Below are 26,283 nucleotides of genomic sequence, written 5' to 3'. Positions count from 1 at the left end.
CAGAAATCATGTCCCAGATACCTCTTACTGTGCATACTTAAGAGCAAGGCTTTAGCATGCAGTGCATCTCACTGGGGAGTAAGTCTGCTTAACAGTATTTGGGGAAAGCCCCTTACTCAGTTGGGTTCTCTACCCTTAGGCTACAGTCTTTTACACACACTTATTGGAGAAGACAGATGGAAGTCTGTGTTGTGGATCACATATTTGATGTAATCACTTTGTTTTAGAATAGCAAATAACATTTCAGGAGTTGACTCTATGTGAATGGGAATCTGCAGTAGTATTGCCTTTGTTCCCTTTTCTTTGTATTTGCTGAACAATTTTTATTTTTGAATGGTAGCAGGTGTTGGATCAGGAGTTATGGTACCTGTATAATAAAATCCTCAGAAAGGAGGATTTTTTTTAAATTAAAAAAGTGAGATTGTTTGTCTCGGGTTTTTTTAAAAAATAAGTGTCTTTTAATTTTTTTAAAAAATATTTTTTTCTACCATATTTTCATGGTAGTCAGAAATTTATTTACTTATTTCTCACAATAACGGGACTCAGGATGACTACCTAACTATATAAAACAATGCATATTAAACCTATACAAAGTCATTAATAAACGTATAAATATGAGTTATTTTAAAAGTAAGTAAACAGTTAAAACATTAAACATTATTATTTTTGTTATATTTACTTTCTAAAAGAAAAAGTGAATCCAAATAGTCTCAATAAGTTTATTAAAAATATAAATGTTAAATCAGTTAAGTCAGTTCCACTAATTTATTCCCAGGAGTAATTTCGCACTTAATTCTTCAGAGTCTCCGGTTTCGGGTTCCACTTCTTCCCCTGATACTCCTTCCCCTGTCTGCAGTTCCTCTTCCTCTTGAAATTCTTCATCTTCTCCATCGTCTCTCGCTTTCCTAGTGTCCTCTATTTCTTTCTTGTGTTTTTCCCAAAACTCTTGTGCTTTTTCCACTGTTTGCAAATTAAAGCGTTTTTGTCTCCACATCAATGAGAGCCCGTTTAGCTCAGCCCATCTATAGGGATTTCGATACTTCTTCAAGGGTTCTGTTAAAAACTTGTATTCTTTTCTCCTCTTTATTTTACAAAATAAAACAACCAGCAGAAAGGGGGAGGAGGAAGCTGTTTGAACGGATAGAAGAAAGAAGGTTTTAGAATGTCGTAGACGGTTAGAGTAAGTGAGAACGTTGGTAAAGTGAAAGTTAGTAGTAGTTGATAGGGAAGAGGAAGGATAGGGGAAGTGTGACGGGAGAAGACTGGTTAAGGAATAGTAGAATAAAGAAGGGAGAAGGAAGGTAATGGAAAGGAAAATATATTGAGAGAAAGGTTAGAACGGAAGCTAGAAAGTTGGGCAATGAGTTGTGTATGAATGGTTACGAAAGCAATGGTGGTTAATGTACTGATTGTAATGGAATTGTTGTATTGTCATATCGTTGTACTGCTGTAAAGGTGTATTTTTATTTGTTTATATGTGGTATGTCTATTATGTTGGTTTGAATGTGAAATAAACATAAATTTTTTAAAAATTTTTAAAAAAAATCATTAAACATTGAAAACATTAAAATTCATTAAAAGACCCTATACTGTACAAAAATTAAAAACAGTGTTGCTCAGCATTAAAACCCCACCCCAGTAATTTTATTTAAGATTTCAGATCTGAAGATGCCAGCCACAGCTGCCGGCAAAACGCCAGGAATAAACTCTTCCAGAACACGGCCTCATAGCCCGAAAAACTCACAAAAATCTATAAACTACCATTCCCAGAATTTTGTAACATTGAGGCATGACATTTAAAGTGGTGTCAAACTGGATTATTTCTGCAGGATGGATGCCGCCACAGACTGGCTGAGACTGTTTCAGGCAGCAGGCCTAGCTGGAGAAACCATGCCCTGAAAATGCTGTAGGAATATTTGGCATTTATACTGGAAGGGTGTTGTAGAATAATTCCAGGCTTGCGACTATTGAGCAGGAGTTACTACTATAGAAACTAGTAACCAGGCAACAAGAGACAAATGCTTGCTTTGGTGTTTGAAGTAATACATCCAGGGACAGAGCAGGAAAACATTCAAACTTAGTTACAGAAGCCCCTAGAGATGGCTTCCATGTGTACTGGTATGCTGGCAGCCGTTATGTAGAACTCATTTCTGTCTGACACTCTCTAACAATGGGAAGCGTGAAAAACAACTAATCTTTGGAGAAGAAGGATGGAGGAAATCAGCCAAATAGCAATCTTTGGGGACAAATAGAAAAGACAACAGTGGGGAAGATGCTGGAGTCAATTCAGCTATTTTTCTGTCTCTACTTTCTGCTGCTTGTTGAAATTACTTGTCACAGTTTCAAATACAATAATGCTTCTGGTTGGAAAGCCTGTGCTCTTCTACTGAACTGTCGCCCTTCCCCAGAACCTGTTGGTATACCAGTAGATCAGTAACTATCAATAAAGTGATTTGCATACCCTGTGTCTTTTGACATACCCGAGATCAGAAAGTACATGGCTTTTCTCTGGAAGTAGTCTATTTGACCAGCAATATATTCCCTGAGATTAAAGAGAGGATGGAATCAGCTCATTTTATCCCTCTATGGCAAAGGGTCATACCTTTCAAGGGGAGTGGAATACTGTATGCCAGGTAAACATATCAAAGGGACTGAGTAGACAGAAGGGCATTCAGTTTAATAAACCACAACTATACAATGCACAAACTTTCACTAGATGTTTGTATTCTCATGCTGAAAAAAGGAAGGCATGTGCCTTAAACTTCTGATGCACTGCTGTACATCATTAGGTGAGCATGCGAGTTCTTTCAGTTGGGGGACAGCTTTTAAACCTTCATCTGAATTTTAAAAATGGTTAGTCTAAGAATTCATGCACATGGTCTTTCTGTTTGATGATTGCACACACACACACACACACACACACTAACAACAACCCCATTCATACATGTACACAGTGAAATGTTGGATAAGAATTCTAATAAAAGTTTATACAGCTACTTCCATAAGGGGGAAGCAAGGTGGGGAGAGGCTGAGAAACTGTAGCTTACAGATGTCATTGTTAAAACTTCCATTAAGATCTTGGAACTCCCTACTAAGTGAGATTTGGGTGATTCTTTCCCTGCTGCTGCCTTTCTGTTGGCAGGCAAAGTTGCTCTTAAAGAAAAATCCACAGAGGTCTATGGTGTTTACATGGGGTTGATGCTGAGGACAAGCCACTGTGATGTAGTGGTTTAAGTGTTGGACTAGGACTCCTGGAGACCTGAGTTCAAATCCCCAAATGGGCAAGGAAACCCCCTGGGTGACTCTGAGCAAGTCACACTCCCTCAGCCTCAGAGAAAGGCAATAGCAAACCCCACTCAGAACACATCTTGCCGAGAAAACCCCATGACAGATTTTCCATAGGGTTGCCACAAGCTGGAAGTGACTTGAAGACACACAGACTGCTGAGGGCAGTGGTTTCAATTGGCTGGGTGCTGTATTTCTTTTTACTGATAATGTTTTAATGTTGTTGTTTTAAATCTAGTTTAATGAATGTGTTAATTGTATCTCTGTATTTATATGAATTTTAGTATTGTTAGCTATATCAAATATTACTGTAGCAGAAAAGGCTATAATCTTGATGAACAAAGATCCTGGGCTTGTTCACACATATGCATGTTCATCATGACTGCAACACTGATCATTCGCCTGTTTGAATGGACCATCTCCAAAGAGAGAGAACTTTTATATCACTTGGGATGCAACATTTGCAACACAGTTCATACATTCAGCTGCTAGGTTACACTAATCAGCTAATACATATACAGTGGACCCACCATATTCACTGGGGTTAGGGGCACAGGACCTCTGTGAAAGTGGAAAAAGCACAAATCAAAAGCCACTATTTTTGTTATCTCAGAGAACACCTCTCTAGGAATCTCTAGGTCCTCCAGGGTAATTCTCTGGTTAAGATCTGCCAGACGTTGACCATGAAATTGTGCTGGAGGATCTACTAATGGCTAGAGAAGTGTTATCTCTAGGAATCTCTGGGTCCTCCAGCATGACTTTTGGCAGACATTGATAACAGAGTCACACAGGAGGACCCAGAGGGAACATATCAATCTGTGAACAACCAAATTCTCAAAAGTCAAAACCATAAATGTGGAGGGCTGATTGAACACTGTGGTGAAGCATCCTGCATGTTCACACAGCTCCGCAAATCATGCAGTCAATCTTTTACACATGAGGCATCAGGGGGGAAAATGCCTGAGCCAATTGTAAGATAAATTAAGATAGGAAAGGGGGCGACCTGTGGCCCTCCAGGTATTGTTGGACTATAACTCCCATCATCCCCAAACACACTACCTGGATAAACAGCATTCTGGTTCCCTATGCTTGCTCTGGATTCTGCACAAGTTAAATGTCTGCAGGAAGCCTTGTTATGATAAAACAGACAAGCAGAACAGCCACAAACACCATGACCTTGTTGGAGTTGGAAGGGCCAATCACATAACAGAGAAGAAATGGCTTGAACATATGTGTGGAATTAACTCCACTGAGAAGAAACCATAGGAGGTCCACCTACCCTGAGGATCATCTTATTTATTAGTTCGTTTGTCTTTTGTTACAGGCTGCTTTAAGAGAGCTTTCAGTGGGGGCTGGCAGAGTAAAGGCAGTTCAAGTACAGGGTAAACAGATGTCCTAGTTTAGAGGGATTGACCTAGGTTTAAGGGACAACTCTCAGGTCACAGAAAGTTCTAGTGAAATCAGGACTGTGTGCATCAGTTTCACTGACATTACACAGTCAAGTGATTCCTTCATCCCCCTCCCTCCCAGCATTTTCCTTCTTTTGTGCCTGAATGTGTCGTGCCTGCTCAAAATGCTGGTCACAAATTTTAACCAGAGGGTGGGCACCATGCAGGCAGTGGATTACAAGGGTGCACACGAGGACATTGCAATCTGTCATGCAGCAGCACAGAATATGCTCTAAGCCAGCAGAGATGACAGCGTACCTGGGTCAAGAGTTCACGGGAGCAAAAGCAAGGGGGAAAAAAACAACCCCAAAACCATGCTACAATTAAGCTTACGTCCCATTCCATCACTCTCAGGTTCACTGCAGTTCAGCACTTGCACAGCAGCTGAGTGACGCTGGCTGGGGCATTATGTTATGGGAAAATGGGCTACAGCGAGGAAACATGAGCATTGCTATGCCAGCAGAACATCTCTGGAACAGCTGGCACAGACCTTAGCAAGCGAGCGTGCGCGTGCACACACACACACTTCTCTGTGGAAGCAAGCATTACTGAAATCCCTATGGCTTTCATTTAAAGCAGGCATGCAGAGGATTACATTCAAACTCTATGCTTCCTTCTAGAAAATGCTCCTGACTGCAGTTCCACTTCCAGGTTTTGACAAAGAAAATAAAGGAGGAAGGGATTCATTTCTTTCTACAATAGGGACCTTTGAAGTTCCAGTGTTCATCATGACAGTCTCCATAGAACCCACCAAATACAGTCAGCTGTGTTGATCCACACCAACAAGCCAGTTCAGTTTTTTTTAAATCTCCATCAGGAGCAGGGCTTTTGTAATGCTAAGAGATCTTAATTGTTCATTCAATACTTGTTAATACTTTGCATAATAACAAGGAGAATTCCAAACAATATATTGGTGCTGTGAAAACTGAATTCTGCTTATTTAGCTAGGGCAGTGATGGGCGGTAGTGGAAAGGTCCAGGGGGGCAGTGAGGGACAAAGGGGCAGTGAGGAAAAAGGAGGGACAGGTGGGCCTTCAAGGGGAACCAGCAGCCCATAGGACCATGATGGAGATGAGGAGCTAGAGTACATGGTGGCAGGGGAGAAGCAAAAAGGGGCTTTCACATTTGGAATCCTGCTTAAGCTTTGTGAGATTTGCTGATACTTGGCTCGCAAGTTGGAGCTGTGCTTCTGCTCCTGCTTTCTTTTGTGGGATAGGTGTAGAGAAAAGGTAGAAGAAGAAACAATGTTTGAGTATGTGTGATGTGTAGTTGTGTAGGGAAGGCACATTTCTGGGGATGGGGAGGAGTATCCGGGGTCGATTCTTTGCCTCTCTCGGATTGCCAGTCCATCCTCACTGGGAAGAAAAGTTTGAAGCCAGTTTTGCCCCTTTTCACTTTGATGAAGAAGGACTGACAGTCTTTCCTCATTGAGGAGAAACTTCTCCTTTTGCACCCAGTCACCTTGGGAACAACAGCTGAGCAGCCAGTCAAGCAGCCTCTGAGAAGCCTCTTACTTGCATTGGCCTTTGCCACCAGGCCAGCATGGACAAGAGGACTCTTGCTGCTGCTTAGCCAGGCTGCTCAGTTACTGCTCCCAAGGTGACTAGGTGCAAAGGAAGCAGTGAGCAAGGAACTGGTCAAGCAGTGACCAAGAAGCCTCTCCCCTGTACCAGCCTTATAGAATCATAGAATCATAGTTGGAAGAGACCGCAAAGGCCATCCAGTCCAACCCCCTGCCATGCAGGAAATCCAAATCAAAGCATCCCTGACAGATGGCCATCTAGTCTCTGCTTAAAGACCTCCAAAGAAGGAGACTCCACTACACTCCAAGGGAGTGTGTTCCACTGTCGAACAGTCCTTACTGTCAGGAAGTTCCTCCTAATTTTGAGCTGGAATCTCTTTTCCTGTAGCTTGCTTCCATTGTTCTGGGTTATGGCAAAGGCCTGCACAGGTGACAGGCTTCTTGGTTGGTGCTCAACTGGCCGCTTGGTTGCTGCTCCCTTTGCACCGAGTCACCCTGGGAGCAGTAACTGAGAAGCCAGCCAGCTGGCTTCTCTTTTGCTGTAAGGCTGGTGCAGGAAAGATGGAAGGCCAGGAAAGATGGAGGAGTAGGCCGCTGTCGCCAACATCACCACTATATTCACACATGAGGGGCTGAGGCAGAAGAGAAAGCAGTGGCAAGCTGGGTGCAGCTAAGAAAGGTGTCGCTGGATATATGCACAAACAGCATACACTTGTCCCTCCACATTCGCCAGGGGTTTATTAATATGTTATCTCTAGGAATATTTAGGTCTTCCAGCCCAACTCTATAGTCAGCTTTAACCTAAAGTTGCACTGAAGGGCCTAGCGGTTCCTAGAGATAACACTCCACTAGGCATTTGTAGCTCTTCCAGCACAATTCTGTGCCCAGTATCTGACAGATGTTGAGCACAAAGTTGCACTGGAGGACCTAGAAATTCCTAGAGAGGTGTCCTCTCAGGTAAAAACATGGCATTTTTGTTATTTGTGGCATTTCCATATTCACCTCTAACCCCAGCGAATATGGAGGGACAAGTGTATTTTAATCATGTAATGTTGTTGTTTTAGATTGTATGCCTCTTGGCAGGTTTTTAATCTCCCCCACCTATTTTATTTGACCCTTACTATGCAAAGCACTGTGCAAACCTGACAGCGCTCTATAAATAAATGTTAATAATAATAATAATAATAATAATAATAATAATAATCTATTGTTGTGGTTGTGTGCCTTCGAGTCATTTCTGGCTTACGGTGATCCTAAGGCGAACCTATCATGGGGGGTTTCTTGGCAAGATTTGTTCAGAGGGGAGGTTTGCCCTGGCTATCAGTGCTGAAACCACTACACCATGCTGTCTGAATATACTTAATATATTAGGCATTTCCAGGGATGTGGCTACAGTCAATCCCTCCCGCTATATATCTTGCACCACTCAGCCCACTTGATTATTTTATTATTAACAATTTATTTTAATTGACACATTTTAATTGTAATGTGTTTAATTCTCTTTTTTGGGGGACGGGGGACGGGGATATTATATGTACAATGTATTGTATATTGGACTGATTTTTAGATGTAAGCCCCTTTGGTTGTTTGGCAATAGAAAAGCGGGGTATAAATAAAGTTATTCTTATTATTATTACAGGAGGGGGTGACAAAATGAGATAATTGTCTGCTTAAAATAAAATGCTGTGGAATTCTGGGATTTGTAGTTTATTATTATTATTTATTAGACTGTTCTTCCCCCCTTATTTGACCCTTACTATGTAAAGCGCTGTGTAAACTTTACAGTGCTCTATAAATTATATATATATATTGGTTGTGTGCCTTCAGGTCATGTTTGTCTTATGGTGACTCTAAAGCGAACCCTATCATGGAGGTTTTCTCCTTGGCAAGTTTCTCCACTAAGCTCTTCCCCAGCAGATGGGACGCGCATGCCCAGAAGAGACAACGAAGCCGGCGGAGCGTCTTCCGCCCTTACTGTCTGCCCTACTTCCGGGTTCTTCCAGAGCGGAATGGTTGCCTAGGCAACGAAGAAGCTGCGGAGAGGCCTACACAAAACGGGCGGCCTTTCATGCCTGTTTTGAGTCTCTGCTCTTTGGGTAAGTCAGTGGCCTTGGTCTTCTGGAATAATAACCCCACTTGTTGTGGTACTGCAACTCCCAGCATCCCTCAGGTGGAACTTTGGGGAAAAAAGTCATCTTTTTTAAGCTGCTTTAGCTGCAGTGGCTGAGTGCTGTGGAATTCTGGGAGTTGTAGTTTTGTGAGCTGCTCAGCCTTCCCTGCTGTCAGAGAGCTCTAGTGCCACCACAAACGACAGTCGGACCTCCTTATGCACGGATTGCTTGAAAATATATAGATATATATATTCCAAAAAAAGGAGCAAACTTTTATTTTTGTCATTTTATATCAATTACTTATCTACAGATTCAATCATCCATGGGCTTGAAAATGTATATATGTATATATACATATATTCAGTATATATATATATGTGTGTGTGCGCGCGCGCGCATGTGTTTGTGTATGCTGAATATATATATATATATATATATATGTATTTTCAAGCCATGGATGGTTAAATATGTAGATAAGTAATCCATGGTCCAGTCCAATGTTCAGACCACTACATATGAGGATGAGGGAGAACAAACTCAGTGTGAATCCAGGGAAAACGGAAGTACTGGTGATAGGTCCCTCGGTTCCGGGTGGTGAGATTTGTCAGCCTGTCCTGAATGGGGTCACGCTCCCCTTGAGGGACTCGGTGCGCAGCTTGGGAGTACTCCTTGATTCATCGCTTCATCTGACATCTCAGGTGGACGCGACGATCAGGAGTGCTTGTTATCAGCTTCGGCTGATACGCCAGCTGCGCCCCTACCTGGGCCGTCGGGACCTTGAAACTGTTGTACATGCTTTGGTAACCTCTCGATTGGATTTCTGCAATGCGCTCTACATAGGGCAACCCTTGTACCAAACCCGGAAGCTTCAATTGGTGCAGAATATGGCAGCCAGACTGGTCGCTGGTAGTTCCAGGACAGACCACATAACACCTATTTTAAAAGATCTCCACTGGCTACCCATTCGCTTCCGAGCTCAATACAAGGTGTTGGTTTTGACCTATAAAGCCCTAAATGGCTTGGGCCCAGGGTACTTGGAGGACCGCCTCTCCCCACACAATCCGCCCCGCACACTCAGAACATCTGGGACCAATTTGTTAGAGGTCCCTAAATCCCATTTGGTGAGGACCTCACAGAGGGCTTTCACTATCGCCGCCCCCTCATTGTGGAATAAGCTCCCTGTAGAGCTCCGTTCCTCTGCATCTTTAGTTTCTTTTAAGAAACAATTAAAAACGCATCTATTCCAGTTGGCTTTTTCACTTTAGGTAATAGTGTTTTTTCTCTGCTCCTTGCCCTCTGTTTTTCGACCCCGGATTAGTGCAATATATTGTCTTTTTCTTGCCCCTAGTGAATTGTGATTTGTATAGATTCCCATTCCTACCCCTAGTAATGATGTTTTTAAACTTTTTATATTGTGATGTTTTACTTGTATTTTATTGTTTCTTGTCTTGTAAGCCGCCTTGATCATGCAATTGGAAAGGCGGGATATAAATAAAAATTATTATTATTATTATTATTATTATTATATTATAATAATATGAATACAAATTATATAAAACAGCAAATTCAAAGTTAAAGTGCAATATATATATATATATATGTATATGTATATATGTAATGTATGCGTGTGTGTATTATATATATTGCACTTTAACTTTTAATTTGCTGTTTTATATAATTTATATTCATATTATAATATGTAGTGGTCTGAACATTGGATTGGACCACGGATTACTTATCTACATATTTAACCATCCATGACTTGTAAATATTTTTGCAATTGTTTTTGGCATTTTATATAATTTATAATAATTAATACATCGGAGGAAGTAGACTTTGTCTACGAAAGGTCATGCTGCCAACTTCTTTCTTTTGGCTAGTCTCAGAGGTGCTACAAGGTCTCTCTACATACTGATTCTGCAGACTAACATGGCTATATCTTTGTATTCTAGCGGTTAACATAATTTGCCTTTGGTTGTGTGCAGATCATGCCTGATGGGAGCTGCAGTCAAATAACATTTGGAGGGGCACAAGTTCCATAGTCCTACCATAAATGGTTAAGAGTGTCAGAATCACGAGAAGCCAAGTTGTCCGGTTCTTCCCAATAAAAATATTCTTAATGCCATACATAATGCGTGGAATGCGCAATCGTGTATATGATGAACGCCAGTTTCTGAAAGTGTACTGACTTGAGAGCTGTGTTGTTGTCCTTGAGGAAATTACTCTTCATCTTTCTTGGCAACTGCTGAATTCACATACATGTGCAAATGAGTGTACAGTCAAGGAAGGAAGGTCTATTCACTTGAATTAAAAACAATGTGTTGCGTGAGCTGGCCTGACTCACAGACAAAGGAAGTCTGGACAAAGAGGAAAGGGGTAACTATATTTATTGTGAAGGGATAACAGCTGTGCATGTACAAACTGTGGCCTTACAAACTAACAATCTGTCGTGCCCCACTGTTTTTATCTTGATGGTGACAGATCATTCCCTTTTTACAAGGCCGTACTTTTATGACTGAACAATCCCTCACCTGTTACTCAGTATGGGGAGAGAAGATAGTAGATGAACTTGGAGTCTTTTTTCTCCCTTCTGTTCTTCCTGTCACATTTGGTCCTTAACTGGTATGTACTGGGATGGAACAGCTTAGTATCCCAGAGGCGTATTTTCTTGCAGAATCTACACAAGTAGATCCACAATGCAGGCATTCTAGGAGATTGTCATCTAAACTGTTCTACACAGTGTCCCCAAGTTTCAGTCATTTCTTAGATCCAGTTCAGGCTCACCAGGCATCCGCCTTTTCCCAGACAATTCCTACATTTCAGCCTTCTGTCCAAGAGGAATTCCAAAGTGTCCTCCATTCTGAGCATGAATGTATATTTATGTGAAGGTTTTTAGCTTTTATTTGGTAATACCCTCCATTTTTCTAGAATGTCCTACATTTTGTGGTGCCTTGCCCTTCTTTGTGGTGAAGGTGACCTGTTCTTGATCCAGTTACTTTTTATAGACAGAAAAGAACTGGAATATAAATTGTCCCAAGGAATTTATTGCTTTCAATGGCGAATTTAAATACTATAGGGTTATCTTGGGTAGTGTAATATTTGGTCAGTTATTTAAAATTGTGAATTTTGTTCTATATTGCATTGCATTTTATTGTCGCTTTGTGCTGTAATCTGCCTTGATTCCTTTGGGAAAAATCATCATCATCATCATCATCATCATCATCATCATGCAAAACATGGCAGGACATGCAGGACAACAAAAATGATGGCGTCACTTGTCACAGGTGTTTGCTTTAGAGCTTTTAAAAGATGCTCTCAAGTTAGGGTTGATGTAGATAGAAGCCACTTCTCTTATTAGCCTTAAAGGGGCTTGGGAAAAAAGACTGAGGAGGTCGCTTTCTGATCTTTAATATATGCTGGATACTGCAGTGCACACCCTCCAATTATTCCAATTTGACAGGGACAGTTCCAATTAATCCTTTGTTGTCCCACTTTTCAGCTGCCTTTAAAAGGGTCAGTTTCTCCATCTTCCTCTTGTTTTTTGGTTTCATTCTCAGCTTAGGGCCTGAACAGACAGGCCAAAATAAAGCTGCTTCGGGTCACTTTGGAGGTATGCTGTTTAAATGAAGCATGTGTCCTAAGAGACTGGACGCTGCGCCAAAGCCATGCTCTGGTTCTAAGGACTGGAGTGCAGCTTTGATGCAGCTTCTGGTTTCTTAAGATGTGTGTGTCATTTAAACAGCATACCTCCAAAGTGGCCTGAAGCAGCTTTATTTTGGCCTGTCTGTTCAGGCCCTTTCTTCAGCTGCTGCAAACTGCAAAAGATAGTTTGTTTTTTATTAATCAGCAGATGGGAGAGGAGGGGAGGGGGAAGATTTTTGCCCTTCCCACTAGACTCAGGCAAAAGCAAACTGGTGCAGCCTCTCCTTGTTTGTGTACTCTTACTCATTAATAATTGTTGCCATCTTGGACTACACTCTGCTGTTGTCTGTAAAATGTTGGACAGTATGGCACCTTAAGTTGTTCATTGAACTGATAGAAATAAGTCTCGCTAGTTTTTGTCTATTTTTCTGGTCTGTACTGTCAAAAAACCTCACAATCCCTTGATAAACACTTATTTGGTGTCTTGAAAAATAAATAAATATTTTCAGGATAGCAAGATATGACACGAGAGCATAGAATGTATATAAAATATAGCAATAGTGGTAATAAGAGAAAAAATTCAAAGGCTTTCTAATGATGCTTGAGAAAATTGCCTTTCTTAAATAAAAACAGCCATAAAAAAACCCAACCATAAAACTCAAAGGATCTTTGTGACTTTTTCCCATAGAAAAATAAAAGAAATGAGAAGCTGATGACAAGTGCCTTAATTTTTTGAAAATGAATTGACTATAAAATTTGTACCCTGAATTTTTATTAGTTTGCAGATATTACTAACTAGGAAAGAATTTCTGACCATCACTCTTAACGAACTGTCTAAAGTTCAGTTTATAACTTGAAAAGATCATTCACCATTGCCAGGCCGGCATCTTCCAAACAATGTTTCCATTAACATTCAAAGTAAGAAAACACTTGATTTTTTGTCTTATATGAGTTTCTTTCCATCCAAGCTATTATATTCAGTGTTTTCAAATCCTTTGATACTCCACTGTGTGGTTTGTTTTACCATGTTAGGCAAAAATATCTCTAGTGTTAGCAAACCAGCTTCCAAACCAACCTTTCCCAATATGTGGCAGTTTCTAGGTGTTCTCAACTATATGCACCATTATCCCTGACCCCAGCTATCCTAATAGGAGTTGTAATTCAGAACCTTTGGAGGGCACTGCATGGCAGGCGGTGAGAAAGGCTGAGATGAGAGTTCCATTATATTAAATCAAACCTAATATGAAAGGGACTCTAATTCTCTTTTTTTCTTATATATTCTACAGGATTATGGACAACAGTTGCCCAATTTCAAGGCAAAGACTATTGCACAGCTGTATTAGGCAGTAATCATGTCAGGAAAGTTCATTTTAAACTGAGTGAAGTGATACATTAATCAGCATGCAGAGGCTTCTGGAGTGATAATTTATTTTTCTCTAATATGTTCAACATGCCCGTCAACTAAGCCTGATGTTTCTAGAAGCTCCAGAATAGTGTTTTTCAAAGGATTCAAATTGTTTGAAGTGTAGGACAGGAAAAAAATGTTTAGATTGGTGCTGTGAAAGCTCTGAACATTTAGGCTGCATCTACACTGCAGAAATAATTTAATCTGAAATAATAATAATAATAATAATAATAGGATTTATTTATATACCACCCAATCACTGGGAATCCGGGCGGCTTACAACAGAGGGGATGATAGATGGTTCCCTGCCCTCAGGCTTACAATCTAAAAAGACAGGACACAAAAGGAGAAGGGAATGGTGAGGGGAGGAGGGGATCAGGTCCAGCATGCTTCTCTCCCTCCAAGGCCTGGACCAAGGCAGTTGGACTGGAGGGAGGGCTCTTTTTCTTAATCGAGGCCGGGCCTGATGGCGTTGGTCCTGTCCTTTCACTCCCTCCCAGGCCAGAAGATGACAGTTGGAAGGAGGGAGGGGAGGGCTCTTCCTCTGCAGGCCGTGGCAAGATATGACTTTAACTGCCATGGCTGAATGCTATGGAATTCTGAGAAATGTAGTTTGTTGTGGTACCAGGGCTCTCTTGACAAAGAAGGCTAAATGTCTCATAAAACTACAAACCCCAGAATTCCAGTGGTGTTAAACTGGATTATTTCTGCAGTACAGATGCAGCCTCAGTGTTGCAGAATCTTGTGGTTACATATTTCCCCACCATGTCAATGTGCGTGTATAGGTGGAAGCCAGGTGTTAGGTGTAGACCTGCCTCTCGTGCAAACAGCTCATTTTACAGCTTATTGGTTTATGTAAATATGCTTCCTTGTGTGGATGTAATTACTGCATTACATCATTAGAATGCTAACTTATTTTTCTTTGATTTGGCAAACTAAAATCAAAGGCATTACAAATTAACCTCATTTTATCTGTTTATAATCTCTTAACAGTTTTTTGTGGCAGTACAATAACGCTCCGTCTAAACTATAGAAGGCCATGGATAGACATATTCCTGTGCATCCATTACCTGCCGAAATACAGAAGGTATGCTGTGGAGGGAGGTATAATGACTGCTGTTGTATGTTGAGATGATACCTATTTTACTGTTTCATTTCCCTGTTGTTCATTATCATATCACAGCCGGTATGCTTATTGCATTTCCTTTTCATTTTCCTCTCTTATCTGATAATGCTGATATTTGCATGTTTCATATATGTGCACACTCCCTGGAATTATATTTTTAAAACAGGGATGGGTTTGGAAGTCTTTGGCCACATTACCCTTCAAGAGACCTTTGGGGTACCCCACCAATGCACCTGATTCTGCAATAACAATATTTTTTTTGTGCCCCTAAATGCTCTCAGTGGTCACAGGGGCATTCATACCCTGTTTGGGGGCTTTATTGGGTCCCTAGAGGGCATGTTGAGGCAAAACTTTGTTTTGGAAAAAATGGCAAACAGTTGTTTTAATCACAAGGTGGGGTCCATGGGGCTTCCAGACATGATGGAAATGTCCCCTGTATCCCCTAGAGGTATAGAGCCAATATTTTTTTGGATGTGTGTGTGTGAAGATTTTAACCTCTAAGGGCCACAAAAACAGTCTTATTTTGTGCACCCCAGCTTTAGATTAATTTGTGCAGGTGAATTCATGCCATAGCCTCAAATTTATTAAAGAATATGGTATCTGTTGGGAAAATGGGGAACCGTAAGAGAAGAGGAATTACAAAGTAGCCAAATCTAGATTCTTCCAAAACATATTAAGAACTAGAGGGGACTGAGTGTGAGGGGTGGACTAAGGCAGTGATAACAAGAGTGTAAATTGTTTTATACACTATTAAATATATATAATTTATGTGATATATGAATTCAAGCAAACAAAATTCCAGCAGAAGCCACATTTCAGGTAAGAAGAAATATTAATCAGAATACATTTATAAGGAATGCATTTTTCATTTGAAAAGCATGTGCTTGTGGGAAGTGGTGTGTGTGTGTTTGTGTATGCATCTTCAAATTGCCTGTCAACTTATGATGACCGCATGAATTTCACAGGGGTTTCTTAGGCAAGGAGTATTCAGGGGTGGTTTTTGCTGGTTCTTTCCTCTGAAATATAGCCTACAGCACATGGTAATCATTGGTGGCCTTTCATTAAAGTCCTAACCAGGGCTGACCTAGGGTTGCCATATCCCGCCTGGGGGGGACTTTCCCGGTTTGGGGCAGGGCCACACGGTCCCGCCCCAGTTTAGCCCCTCCCCCAAGGCCTCCTCCCCCAGCAAGGCCCTGGAGGCAGCTCCAGCCCTCCCCATGGCTGTGTGCCACCCTCCCCGCCTCCCTGCCTGGCTTAGCCTAGAGAGCAGGTCTTCAAGACATCTGCCACTCAGAGCTATTGCCAACCCACTTGGTATATATACCCAGCAAGAGGCCTTACTTTCCAGGTTACAGTGAGAAAAAAAAAAGGCCATAAATCGTTCATGTTTCACTGGGAGTCTAAATGCCTCATCTTTTAAATGTATACCACTCAGTATTGTTGTAATTCTTTATCACAGGATTGTTTTTGAGGCCCTAAACATCTTTACTTGTAATATGCAAATTTCTCCCGAAGCTGACCAATGGGAAAGAAGAAATCAGCCCTCCATTTGGGTTGGTTTTCAATGGCTTGGTGAAGGAAGAGATTTTGCCTTGCAAGTTGCTGGTAAATAATAGAAGGCTTTGGGGTAGCAAAAGGCTGCAGAAATAGTTTGACCCCCCCCCCCCTTAAACATCCATGGCTCAGTGCTATGGGATTCTGGGAATTGTAGTTTCTTGTGGCACCAGAGCTCTTTTGACAAAAGGAAGTTGAATGGTCCACAGAGGAGGCGTTGCCTGGGGGCAGAGCCTCTTGCCAGCAGTCTGCGGTGGAAGAGAGGAGGCTGATGGTCCTGGCCACTTCCCTTGGCTCCCTCCCTCCTCCTCCTCTCAGAGTAGTCACAGCCAAGATGAGCTTCTCATTCACTCTCCCTGGCTTTTCTCTCCCCCCCCCCCCCCTCTGCACTTTGAGACCCCTTTAACTGCCAAAGCTCAATGCTCTGGAATTCTGGTGTCTGTGAGGCATTTGGCCTTCTCTGTCAGAGAGCTCTGGTGCCACAAGAAACTACAATTCCCAGGATTCCATAGCACTGAGCCCTAGCAGTCCAAGCATTGTGTTTTGGACACAGAGATCCTCCAAATGAATCCAGTCCCTAGCTTTTATATCTCTCTCACACACTGCAGGAATAATAACCCACTTTGAGACTGCTTTAACTCAGTGCTAGGGAATCCTGGGAATGCTAGTGTTTGGGAGACATTGAGACTTCTCTGTCAGTGATGGCTCTGAGGCCACAATAGACTACAATTCCCAGGATTCCCCAGCACTGAGCAGTCTCAAACTGGACCATTTCCTCAGTGTGGATGCACCTGGGGAGGAATTCTGGGCACTGCAGTTCAACTACGTTTGGAGGGTTATGGGACTCCCTGTCAGAGATAGCTCTGGGGCCACAATGTACTACAATTCCCAGCATTCCCCAGCACTAACCCAGGACAGTTAAGTCACTCTCAAACTGGATTATTTCCTCAGTGTGGATGCAGCTTTGGTGAGGAACTCTGGGCATTTCAGTCCAGCATTGTTTTATTTCTGCAGTGTATTTTGGACCAGAGACAAGGTGACCAGGCATCCTCCTCCTTTTCCAGGATATGCCTTCTTCTGTCAAATTTCAAAATGTCCTCCATTTGGATCATGGCTAAGAAGCATGGATTTATAATTACATGGGTGTTTTTAGCTTTTATTTTTGGCCATGTCCTACATTTTTTTGCTTGGGTGCCCTACATTTTGGGGTGAGGGCATTGGTCACCTTGGTCAGAGAGCTTTCCAGGGGTTAACTGCCATTCTGCTGTGGTGCTGGAACAAACCACCATTCCCAGAATTCCATAGCATTCAGCCAAGACAGTTAAAGTGGTCTCAAACCAGATTATTTCTCCAGTGTAGATGCAGCCCAAACCTTTTGCCTCTCTTATGCCTGAGATTTCAAAGCCCAGCCTTGGCACCACAACAAACTACAAATCCCAGGATTCCATAGGATGGAGTGATGAGAGTGAAAGCAGTGTGGCAGCAGCCTAAGTGTGCTTAATGCAGTTCTTAACATGGTGCACCTCTTGCCTACAGAGTCTCACAAGAGTTTTTTGTTTGACAACTTGTACCCATTAACTCCATTTCATGTCTCCTTTATTTAGTGGGGTGGAATACAGACAAAACAAGTCAAAATGAAGAAAAACCAAAGTCCCTTGACCAAAGGGTTTGGTTGTGGAATAAGCCTCTGAAATATGCAAGAGGCAATGTTAAAATAAAGCCATGTTCAATGCTCAAATGTGCTGTCTGGAATGGGGAGAGGGGGGTGGCCAGAAAGGGAAGTACATTTCTGTGATCTGTCTACGAATAATGTCAAAATGTCCTCCATTTTGATCATGCCTAAGAAACATGCATTTATATTAACATTTGTAAAAAAGCCTCAATTTTTTTGTGTGTCCTCCATCTTTTAAAAATGTGTCCTACATTTGAAAATGTTGTCCTGCATTTCTCCTACATTTGTCCCGGTTTGGAGGTCCTCACTTATGGCAACCCTAGGCTGACCCAGCTTAGCTTCATCAGACAGAATGTGGTGCCTTTAGGGTATTTAGGGTCAAGTCTGGTGTACACAGTGTCTAATGTGGATTATTGCTATATAATGTATGAAGCAGATTTTCCATTTTTGAGTTTTATACATAAGGGCAGGATTTGGTTTGAACCCACAATGTAGAGCAGGTTTTGTTAACCAGGGTTCTGTGTACCTTAGGTTCCACAATTAGCGTAGAGATTAAGAAACCTGTTGATTTGTCATTTGGCCTGTACCTGAAATATATCTTCAGCATTTTTATTCTTACCATACTTAGTGAGGAGTGATTGTTGAATCAATTTTATCCCCTTTACATGAGTTTAGTAGTGCTAGTCAGAGAAGGTAGTCAACTTCTTGAAGAGCAATTGTTTAAGGATACATATAAAATTCTTGTTTGAAAGGAAATGAGTTTCATTAGCAACATGGAATGCCTCTTGTTCATTACTATACAGGAATGATGGAAAAATCAACAGTTTTGCCACATTTTCAGATAGATCCTAAACACACTTCGCTTCACCACCCCGCTGTTCTGCTCAAACTGGAGACATAAAGTGGAATGTCTAGAACTGTTTATTTAGAGAGACAGAAGCAGTAGTGCTTCAAGAAATCACAATGTTCTTTTCAGGACAACAGTCCCTCCCTTCCCCTTCATATTACAGCTCGGTTTGTCCCTTTTCAATAAGTAATTTTAGCACTTTGGAACCTTATGGTATTTATTCTGAATAACAGTTTCATATTTCCAAGCACAGGTTGTAACTGCCAGGAAAAATAGAATTAATTTTTCATTTCCTTCAGCCACTGTAACTATGATCAGACTTCATGAGACTAAAAAGAAGAATTAGGATAAATAAAGGCGGGTGTAGCAATCCTGAAACCAGCATTTAAGGCATGTTGTTTTATGAAGAAATATTTTAAAATGCATAACATTGAGGTATGCCATTGGAATTCTTAATCTGGTTATGGCTTGTCTTATAATTAAATCTATTAGTGCTCATTGTTTTGACTCTTGCTAAAGAACTTGACTCCATTTCTCTTTTCTTTCTTTCTCATTTGCTTACATTTGAACATTTTTCTCCTCTTCTTTTCAATGAGCTTTCTTATCTGAATCCATCATCCCTGTCCCTGTTTTAATATTGCCTTTGAATTTTAAACATTCCTCATCTTTTCAAGCCTTGGGCAAAATAAAAATTTAAAACACTTGTTCTGTAGTTGAAGTGTGTCTTCGTTTATTAATGCAAGACACATTATATAAGCGGTGTTTTCTTTGATACATATATTTGGTAATTTGATTATGAACCGTGCCTCAGTAGATTTAGGGAAAGAGTTCATGCAGTTCAATCAGTTTAATCAATCTTAAAATGCCTTAACATGTTGTGTGATGACTTAGGCTGGGTACAGATTGCCATTTGCCCTGTGGTGACATCTGGTAATCTCAGAGGAGTCCTTTACTAATTTATTATGGCATATTCACTTAATTTAGACTGTAGACATGTTCTCTCAGCTCACATCACTCCTTGCTGTTACTTGTTCTCTTTTGTGTTGCCTCCACTCCATCTACCTTTTCATAGCATCTGATGACTGACCTTTATTATACGTCACATATTACAGTACTCCTTTTATATTACTGTATACCCTACACCCCTGGTTGCAACATATATGTGGAATATATTACTTTCACATTCAGAAGGATTATACATAAGTTAGCTGCTGTGAGAAAGCAAGTGAGAAATTCATCATAGTAGTTTGCTTGTAAGCTTTCCGAAGCATCTACTTAACTGTGTTGACAATGGAAAGATAAAAGTAGTTCAGGGATGGGCAACTGTACCCCCCAGATATCATTGCCCTACAATTCTCATCAAGTCCCAGACAGCACTATCAATTGTGAAGGACTGTGGACACTGCAGTCCAAAAACAATGGGAAGGCCATAGTTGGAGTGCTGTTTTAAGTTTATGTCTTTATCAATATTATTTTATTTTTTATTGCTGTATGCCACCTTTCTCAAGTCATGGAACTCAGGATTTCCCAGGCTGTTGACCAGACATTTATCTGCTTAGCTTCAGCAAGTTGATTTGTTACATGCATCTTCACAGCTTGCCATGATTATCCTCTAAGGCTTAGAAGCATGACATTTTTGGAAGGCTGTAATGTAACTTGGTATGACATGTTGTACATGTGCATATATCCAGTTTTAACTTTGTAAGGCCTTTCCAGACTCGGTTAGATCCATTAGACTTGCCTCCCCCTCTAATGATACCTCTATTGTTCCGATATCAAAATTGATTGATACCATCCCCCCCCCCCCCCCCCAATTTCTTGTGCTAATCTGCCTGAAATTTTAGTATATTCCTATTGGACAGTTTTAAATTTGGATGTTTAATCTCTTTTTATGGGTTGATTACTGTTTTTATAATTGGGGGGAGGGTTTGGGTTTTGAAATTGTAATTTTTAATTGTTTGATGTTTTAATTATATTATTATTATTTACCTAACTGGCCTTACTCCTTTTAGTAGTTCCAACTAGAGTAGACCCATTTAAGTCTACTGATAGCCTTTAGGGCTGAAGGGTGGGATATAAATACCACAAATAAATAAACAAATAAATACATTTTAGTAATGCTGGATTTACTGTTTAGAAGTTGAGTGGGTGGGTTTGCTATACCTAGAACTACCAGTAGGATTCAGACCTCTGTTTATAACTCTTCCATAATTTTTTCCCTGGGTAGTCCTCCAATAGACAAGTGGAATTGTGTGTTTTTGTGTTGGAGGGAGGACTCCTGTGATTAAGGAGAGTCCAGGTGTGCAGATGGAAACGTGTATAAGGGAAGTTCTGTCTGCTGAGCCTTGTTTCCTTCCCTTGGTTTTGAAGTTAAAATCCAGAGTCACTGATACATTTAGATAAATACAGGCGTGGTTCAGACTGCCCCAAAGGGGCTGGTATGTGGCACCCCTTTTCACTCCGGGTTGGGGGTAGACTCAGCGGCAGCCCTGCGGCCCCAATCCGAAGTTTTTCTGCAACTCGGAGAAGCGGAAAAATGCCACTTCTCTGTGGCGCAGAAAAGGGGTGTCTGTGGGGCTTCTTGCATTTTCCCAGGAGCCATGGGAGAAAGGGGCCACCCAGCCGTTTCTCCCTGGCATCGTTCCCACAGCCGTTTGGTTGCTGCAGGAACGATGTGCACGCCCAAAAGGAGCTCTGTGTTGGCCCAAAAGGAGCCTTTGGATGTGGCGCATGCGTGACTTCATAATGGTGGCCCCCGTGTGGATGGGAGGCTGCCATGATGACGCTGCTGCCATGTACTAGGGTTGTGGGGCGTGTGGTTGCTCCACCCCCACACAACCCTAGTATGTGGCCAGGCAGGCGCAAAGCGCCAGTCTGGACCACACGCAAGTCTGCTTAAGTAACATTATTTCAGCACCTCTATTGTTGTACAAGTACAAAAAGCTGTTTTGATTTGTTTCAAGTAAATTATCAAAATTGAGCTTTAAAAAAAAGTGTCAGTTCATGAACAAAACCTACGTTCTGCTGGAATTCAAGTTTACCCTAATGTGTAATTGTGTGCTGAAATACATCCAATGTAAAATGATTAATAATCTCTCACCTTCCAAACTTCATAGTTTCTGTGTGACTCATAAGTGCCATGTACAGTAAGTACATCACTCTGAAACACTACCCTACTCATGATTGTGGTGAACCACAAATGTGGCTTTGTTAGGTGAATGTTATAACAGTTTGTTTGTTTGACGTACATTTTGTGTGTTAGAGATGTAACACAGAATTTCTAAGTAAAATAACATTAGAATTGTAAAATGGAAGTGTTTCCTCTATTATTGTGTGGCATATGAAAAGTTGAAGGGATACATTTAATAGTTTTCAGTAACTTTTAACCAGCATTGAAGGTTTGTCCTCCCCCAAAGGGCAAGAGTGTGATTGATCTGTCTTGATGCCCTGCTGATTTTAGTAACCAACCAACAATCAGCAGATGGTGAAGCAGGTAGACTTAGGCGTGTTACAGACGGGCCCATGAGGCGCTGTCATTACGCACGAGGGGTGGCGCTTCCTGATGCGCCTTGCCCCTCGCACGTAATGACTACGTGAAAATGGCGGTGGCCGTTCCACACAGCCGCCGCCATTTTGACGTAGCAGACGCTCTGTGTCTGCATGTCGCGCTGCGTCCGGGAACCGCGCGGTTTGGATGCTGTGGACTGTAACGTGCCTTAAACAATACAACCCAGGGCAGAAGACAGCATTCCCATTATGGAAATACTTTCTATACTCTAGCTCTATTGCATTTTATCCACTACCACCAGCCAGCTGTAATATGCTACTGGTAGCAGGAAAGAGAAGCAAAACTACCTCCCAAAACAGATTTCCATGCAGAGGAATTCAGATTATCCTCTTGTTTATGAGTAGCAAGATGCTGCTTTTATCTCTGACTGCAATCTCCCTTTTTATTACTAGATTAATATAGCAATATGCTAATATTGAGGAATGAAATATTGGAGATATATAGGCTTTCTTAGAGGCCAGTGTATCAATTCAGGGAAGGCTGTAATTCAGTGACAGACCATATATTCTTCATGCATCTCCAGACAGAGCATGGAAGAATTCTTGTCTAAGACCCTAGAGCAGGGATGGCAAACATCTGGCCCTTAGCAGACTGCAGTAACATTTGGAGGGCCAGATATTCTCCCATTTGCTTTTGAGAACTATGGCTTGTCCGAGTGGACAGCATTGCTACATGGTCTAAGTGATTTGCCTTACTCTGAAGCAGTTTTCTTCCTTTGTGTTCACTAAATGTATTGCTTACAATATAAGCATTGCTCATTGTATTTTGCCTTTTTGTATTTGTCTTTTTCTAGATGACCCGGGATCAGACAGTGTGTAAATACTGTGGAGTAAGTTATTTGATCCTTCATGAGTTTAAGATCCTAGAAGAAAAACTAAAAGCGATGGAAGAGAAAGTGAAGTTTTATGAGGGAAGTGTTGAACGGGAGAAAATACTTCAAGAAAAGCTACGGTGCTTAAGTCAAGATTTTGAACAGTGCACAGCAGCTAGCAAATCAAAAACAGAAAGGTTGGAACATGTTATTCATCCTTATTTCTCAAACTAACACTCATTAATGCCATTCAGGAGAAAGCAGGCTTAGGCTGTGTTGTCAGACTCAGCTTGCATCAGGTACAGTTTCTAGTTGATTTCATATTTAATTAAACCATAGTTTGAAATATGCTTCAGAGGCCAATTTTGCTGCTTCATTTCTTTCATACCAGTCAGTAACAACATAATGGTGATAGGGGATGGAAAGTTATTTTAAAATCTGCTCTCAGTTGTGGTGAAACTGAAGTACTAATAATTCAAGTACCTTAATAATTGTGAAGCCGAAGACTTTCATGGCCGGCATCCATAGTTTTTTGTGGGTTTTCTGGGCTATGTGGCCATGTTTTAGAAGAGTTTCTTCCTGATGTTTCGCCAGCATCTGTGGCTGGCATCTTCAGAGAGGATGCCAGCCACAGGTGCTGGCGAAATATCAGGAAGAAACTCTTCTAGAACATGACCACATAGCCTGAAAACCCCACCAAAAACTACCTTAATAATTGTCTTCCTGTGCAGAGGATTGAGAAATTATGACTTTCTCATTCCAAGTGTGGTGTGGGAGATTTGCTGCTATTCATGGACTGTAAACAATTGAATATTGATTCCCTGCAAACCATAGTTTCCAAATCAGGAGCCAGCTCCGAAGAAAAAGCTTTTCCTTCCTCCATTTGTTATTTGAAGGGATGCCATGTTGAAGATGGAACAAGCTTGTTTTCAGCTGATCTAGAGACATGAACAAATGGATTCAAAGTGCAAGAAAAGAGATTGATTCCACGTATATATTAGGAAGAACTTCCTGATTACAAAAGCTGTTTAACAGTGGAATAGACTACCTTGGAGTGTGGTGAACTCTCCTTCACTGGAGGTCTTTAAACAGAGGGTGATGAGCACCTTTGAAGAATGATTTAAATGTATGGCAGGGAGATGGACAAGACTTCCCTTGTATAAAGTCTGTGAAGTACTCCCATCCCTTCTCTTACAACATTTAACCATGGTTTATTCAGGATTTGGGAAAGTCACTTTTTGTACTTTGTTTCTTAGGATCCTTCAGTGAATTTATTCATTTGCTATGCTGGCTTAAAGATTCTGGAAGCAATGGTAAAAAAAGTAACTTTATGATCTGAGTTTACTCTTAGATCTATACCGACCAAAGTAAACTCTAACCAGGGCATCCATATTAACCCACATTTGAAATTTAAAATTAATTGGCATAGCTAAGTTGGGGAAAAACAATTAACATTAACCATTAATTAACCAGATGCATGCTCACGTGTATGAAAGCTCATGATACCAACTTCTATCTTTCAGTTAATCTCAAAGTTACTGTAAGATCCCTTTGCATTCTGATTTTCCAGACTAACACAGCTATGTCTTTGAATTAACCATGGTTAGCTTTGTATAGATCACAGTTATCACCAAGAAGAGAAATTAGGGGAATTTCTTTGATATAGAAGAGAAAGAATGGTAAAGTAGCATGTATTACCAAGATTGTCTTCTGTGTTCAAAATAGAAGCCATTAGGAGCCACTGTATTATGTCTTACATAATGTCTGATTCTTACACATTTCATACTAATAGGTTTAGTTTGCAAAGTTTAGTCCAGACATACCTGTCTTGGAATAGAGACATTTTCTGTGATTAAATATAACACAAGGTGAATTTGTATTGCTTGTAGCACTTGTCTCTCTGCTGCTCAGATTAGATAAGACATGAGTAGTCTTTGCTGCTGCTGCTGCTATTGTTCTTGTTGTTGTTGTTATTTTCCCCTTCCCCCCTTTTCCTTATTTTTTTTAAAAAATCACATAAATAATCACATTTATCTAGCATCTACACTCCTGATTGTTCAAAGCACTGCCATTACCTTAATGATTTATCAAACATCTTTGTAAATTAGGATTAATTTATTGTGCATGATTTCTTAGAAAGAAAGGAATTAGTTTCTTAGATTAGAAAGCTTTTTTAATCTACAGTGAAAAGAACATTGATATCCCCTATGACCACCAGTCATTAGGTCTTCCTATTACAGTTTGCTGACTATTTTATTTTCTGATTTCTTACCTCTGCTTTTGCCTCCATTAAGATAGCTCTTGGCATTCTAATTCAGACAAATATAGAAGCAGCAAAAAACAATATTTAAGAAATAAAAGTGGAATCTGTGCAGGCAAGGGACTCCATTGTATGACAACCAAGATAGAATCAAAACTTAGAGGGGAAATTGTTAATAAAGAATAGGGTTGGAGCCTGCTTAAACACCTGGGGAAATGCTTTTATACACAAGATAAGAAGTTCTCTCTCTCTTTTAAATGCATAATATTAATCACCTCCTAGGTGTTTCCATACAATCAAGCTATGGCCTTTTCTTTCTAATTTACAGACGAAAACTCTTGATTCAAGTGACACAGGAAAATGGTGGTAGGGGGAAGAAATATTTTCTTTGAGTCTGTTGTTTTCTCCTTCAATGTAGTTACTTTGTCTCCTGCTGCCACATCCTTCCATAAAGAAAAAATTTGTGTCTGATACCCTAGGCTGAGAATGTATGCCATTACTTTCCAGCATGATTGTTGTACTCTGATAAGATAGAGCCTGCTGCTAATACAAAGCTAATGGCAACTATAAAAACCTTATATGATGGTTTAAACATATATACCTTGTTTTGTATGACAACTACACAAAATCAAGGGCAGCTTAGGCAGAGTTTAGGAAAACTAGCATAGGATGGTTTGAACATACACAACACACATTACATAATCTGTAAAACAAAATATAAATGAATTAGTATAAAATTTCAGCACATAAACAAGTTTACTTAAAAATACACAAAGTACAAAACCCTTTTAGAGGTACATAAACTAATCTTCTCCTTACCAGATTCCTTTCAGCATAGAGGTGTGATGTTGTTATAGTTGTATTCTAAAGAAAAAGTAAAGAATCCATATTAAGAAGTCTCATGTGTAGTAGCATAACAACAACTACCACCACCATAACAATTACTGCTTCAGTACAGAATTATCCGTGACAAAGGGTAATATATAGTGTTAACTATGAGGAAAATTATTAGGAAAATGCCTGAGTAAACAGG

General features: G+C 40.7%; 1 protein-coding gene and 1 long non-coding RNA gene across 12 annotated transcripts in view; one reads left to right on the top strand and one right to left on the bottom strand.

Annotated features, from left to right (window-relative positions):
• Nucleotides 1–714: 714 nt before the first annotated feature.
• The window catches only part of LOC149318086 (uncharacterized), a 141,147-nt gene continuing 115,578 nt past the window's right edge, over nt 715–26,283 (bottom strand). For 6 of the 7 annotated variants that reach the window (XR_016279978.1, XR_016279972.1, XR_016279982.1 and 3 more), the window contains 2 exons: nt 26,070–26,114; nt 715–1,128 (listed from right to left, as the gene is read on the bottom strand). This is a non-coding gene — a long non-coding RNA (uncharacterized LOC149318086). Of the gene's footprint in view, nt 1,129–25,892; nt 25,954–26,069; nt 26,115–26,283 lie in introns of those variants that run through there. The other variant, XR_016279973.1, reaches the window with a different exon arrangement.
• LEKR1 (leucine, glutamate and lysine rich 1) overlaps nt 8,278–26,283 on the top strand; it is a 98,815-nt gene continuing 80,809 nt past the window's right edge. For 2 of the 5 annotated variants that reach the window (XM_089508982.1, XM_089508978.1), the window contains exons 1-3: nt 8,278–8,350; nt 14,406–14,499; nt 22,973–23,187. In XM_089508982.1, coding sequence (XP_089365108.1) covers nt 14,452–14,499; nt 22,973–23,187 — 263 coding nt within the window. In that variant the 5' untranslated portion in view covers nt 8,278–8,350; nt 14,406–14,451. Of the gene's footprint in view, nt 8,351–10,588; nt 10,742–10,933; nt 10,988–14,405; nt 14,500–22,972; nt 23,188–26,283 lie in introns of those variants that run through there. The other 3 variants (XM_089508981.1, XM_089508979.1, XM_089508980.1) reach the window with 3 other exon arrangements.

Source organism: Sceloporus occidentalis, unplaced genomic scaffold (genome assembly GCF_023333645.1).
Source record: "Sceloporus occidentalis isolate IW3139 unplaced genomic scaffold, rSceOcc1.0.p SCAF_2, whole genome shotgun sequence".
In the NCBI taxonomy this organism is placed as follows: domain Eukaryota; kingdom Metazoa; phylum Chordata; class Lepidosauria; order Squamata; family Phrynosomatidae; genus Sceloporus; species Sceloporus occidentalis.
Note: the sequence above shows the minus strand (reverse complement) of the source record. Positions and strands in the feature narration are given on the sequence as shown.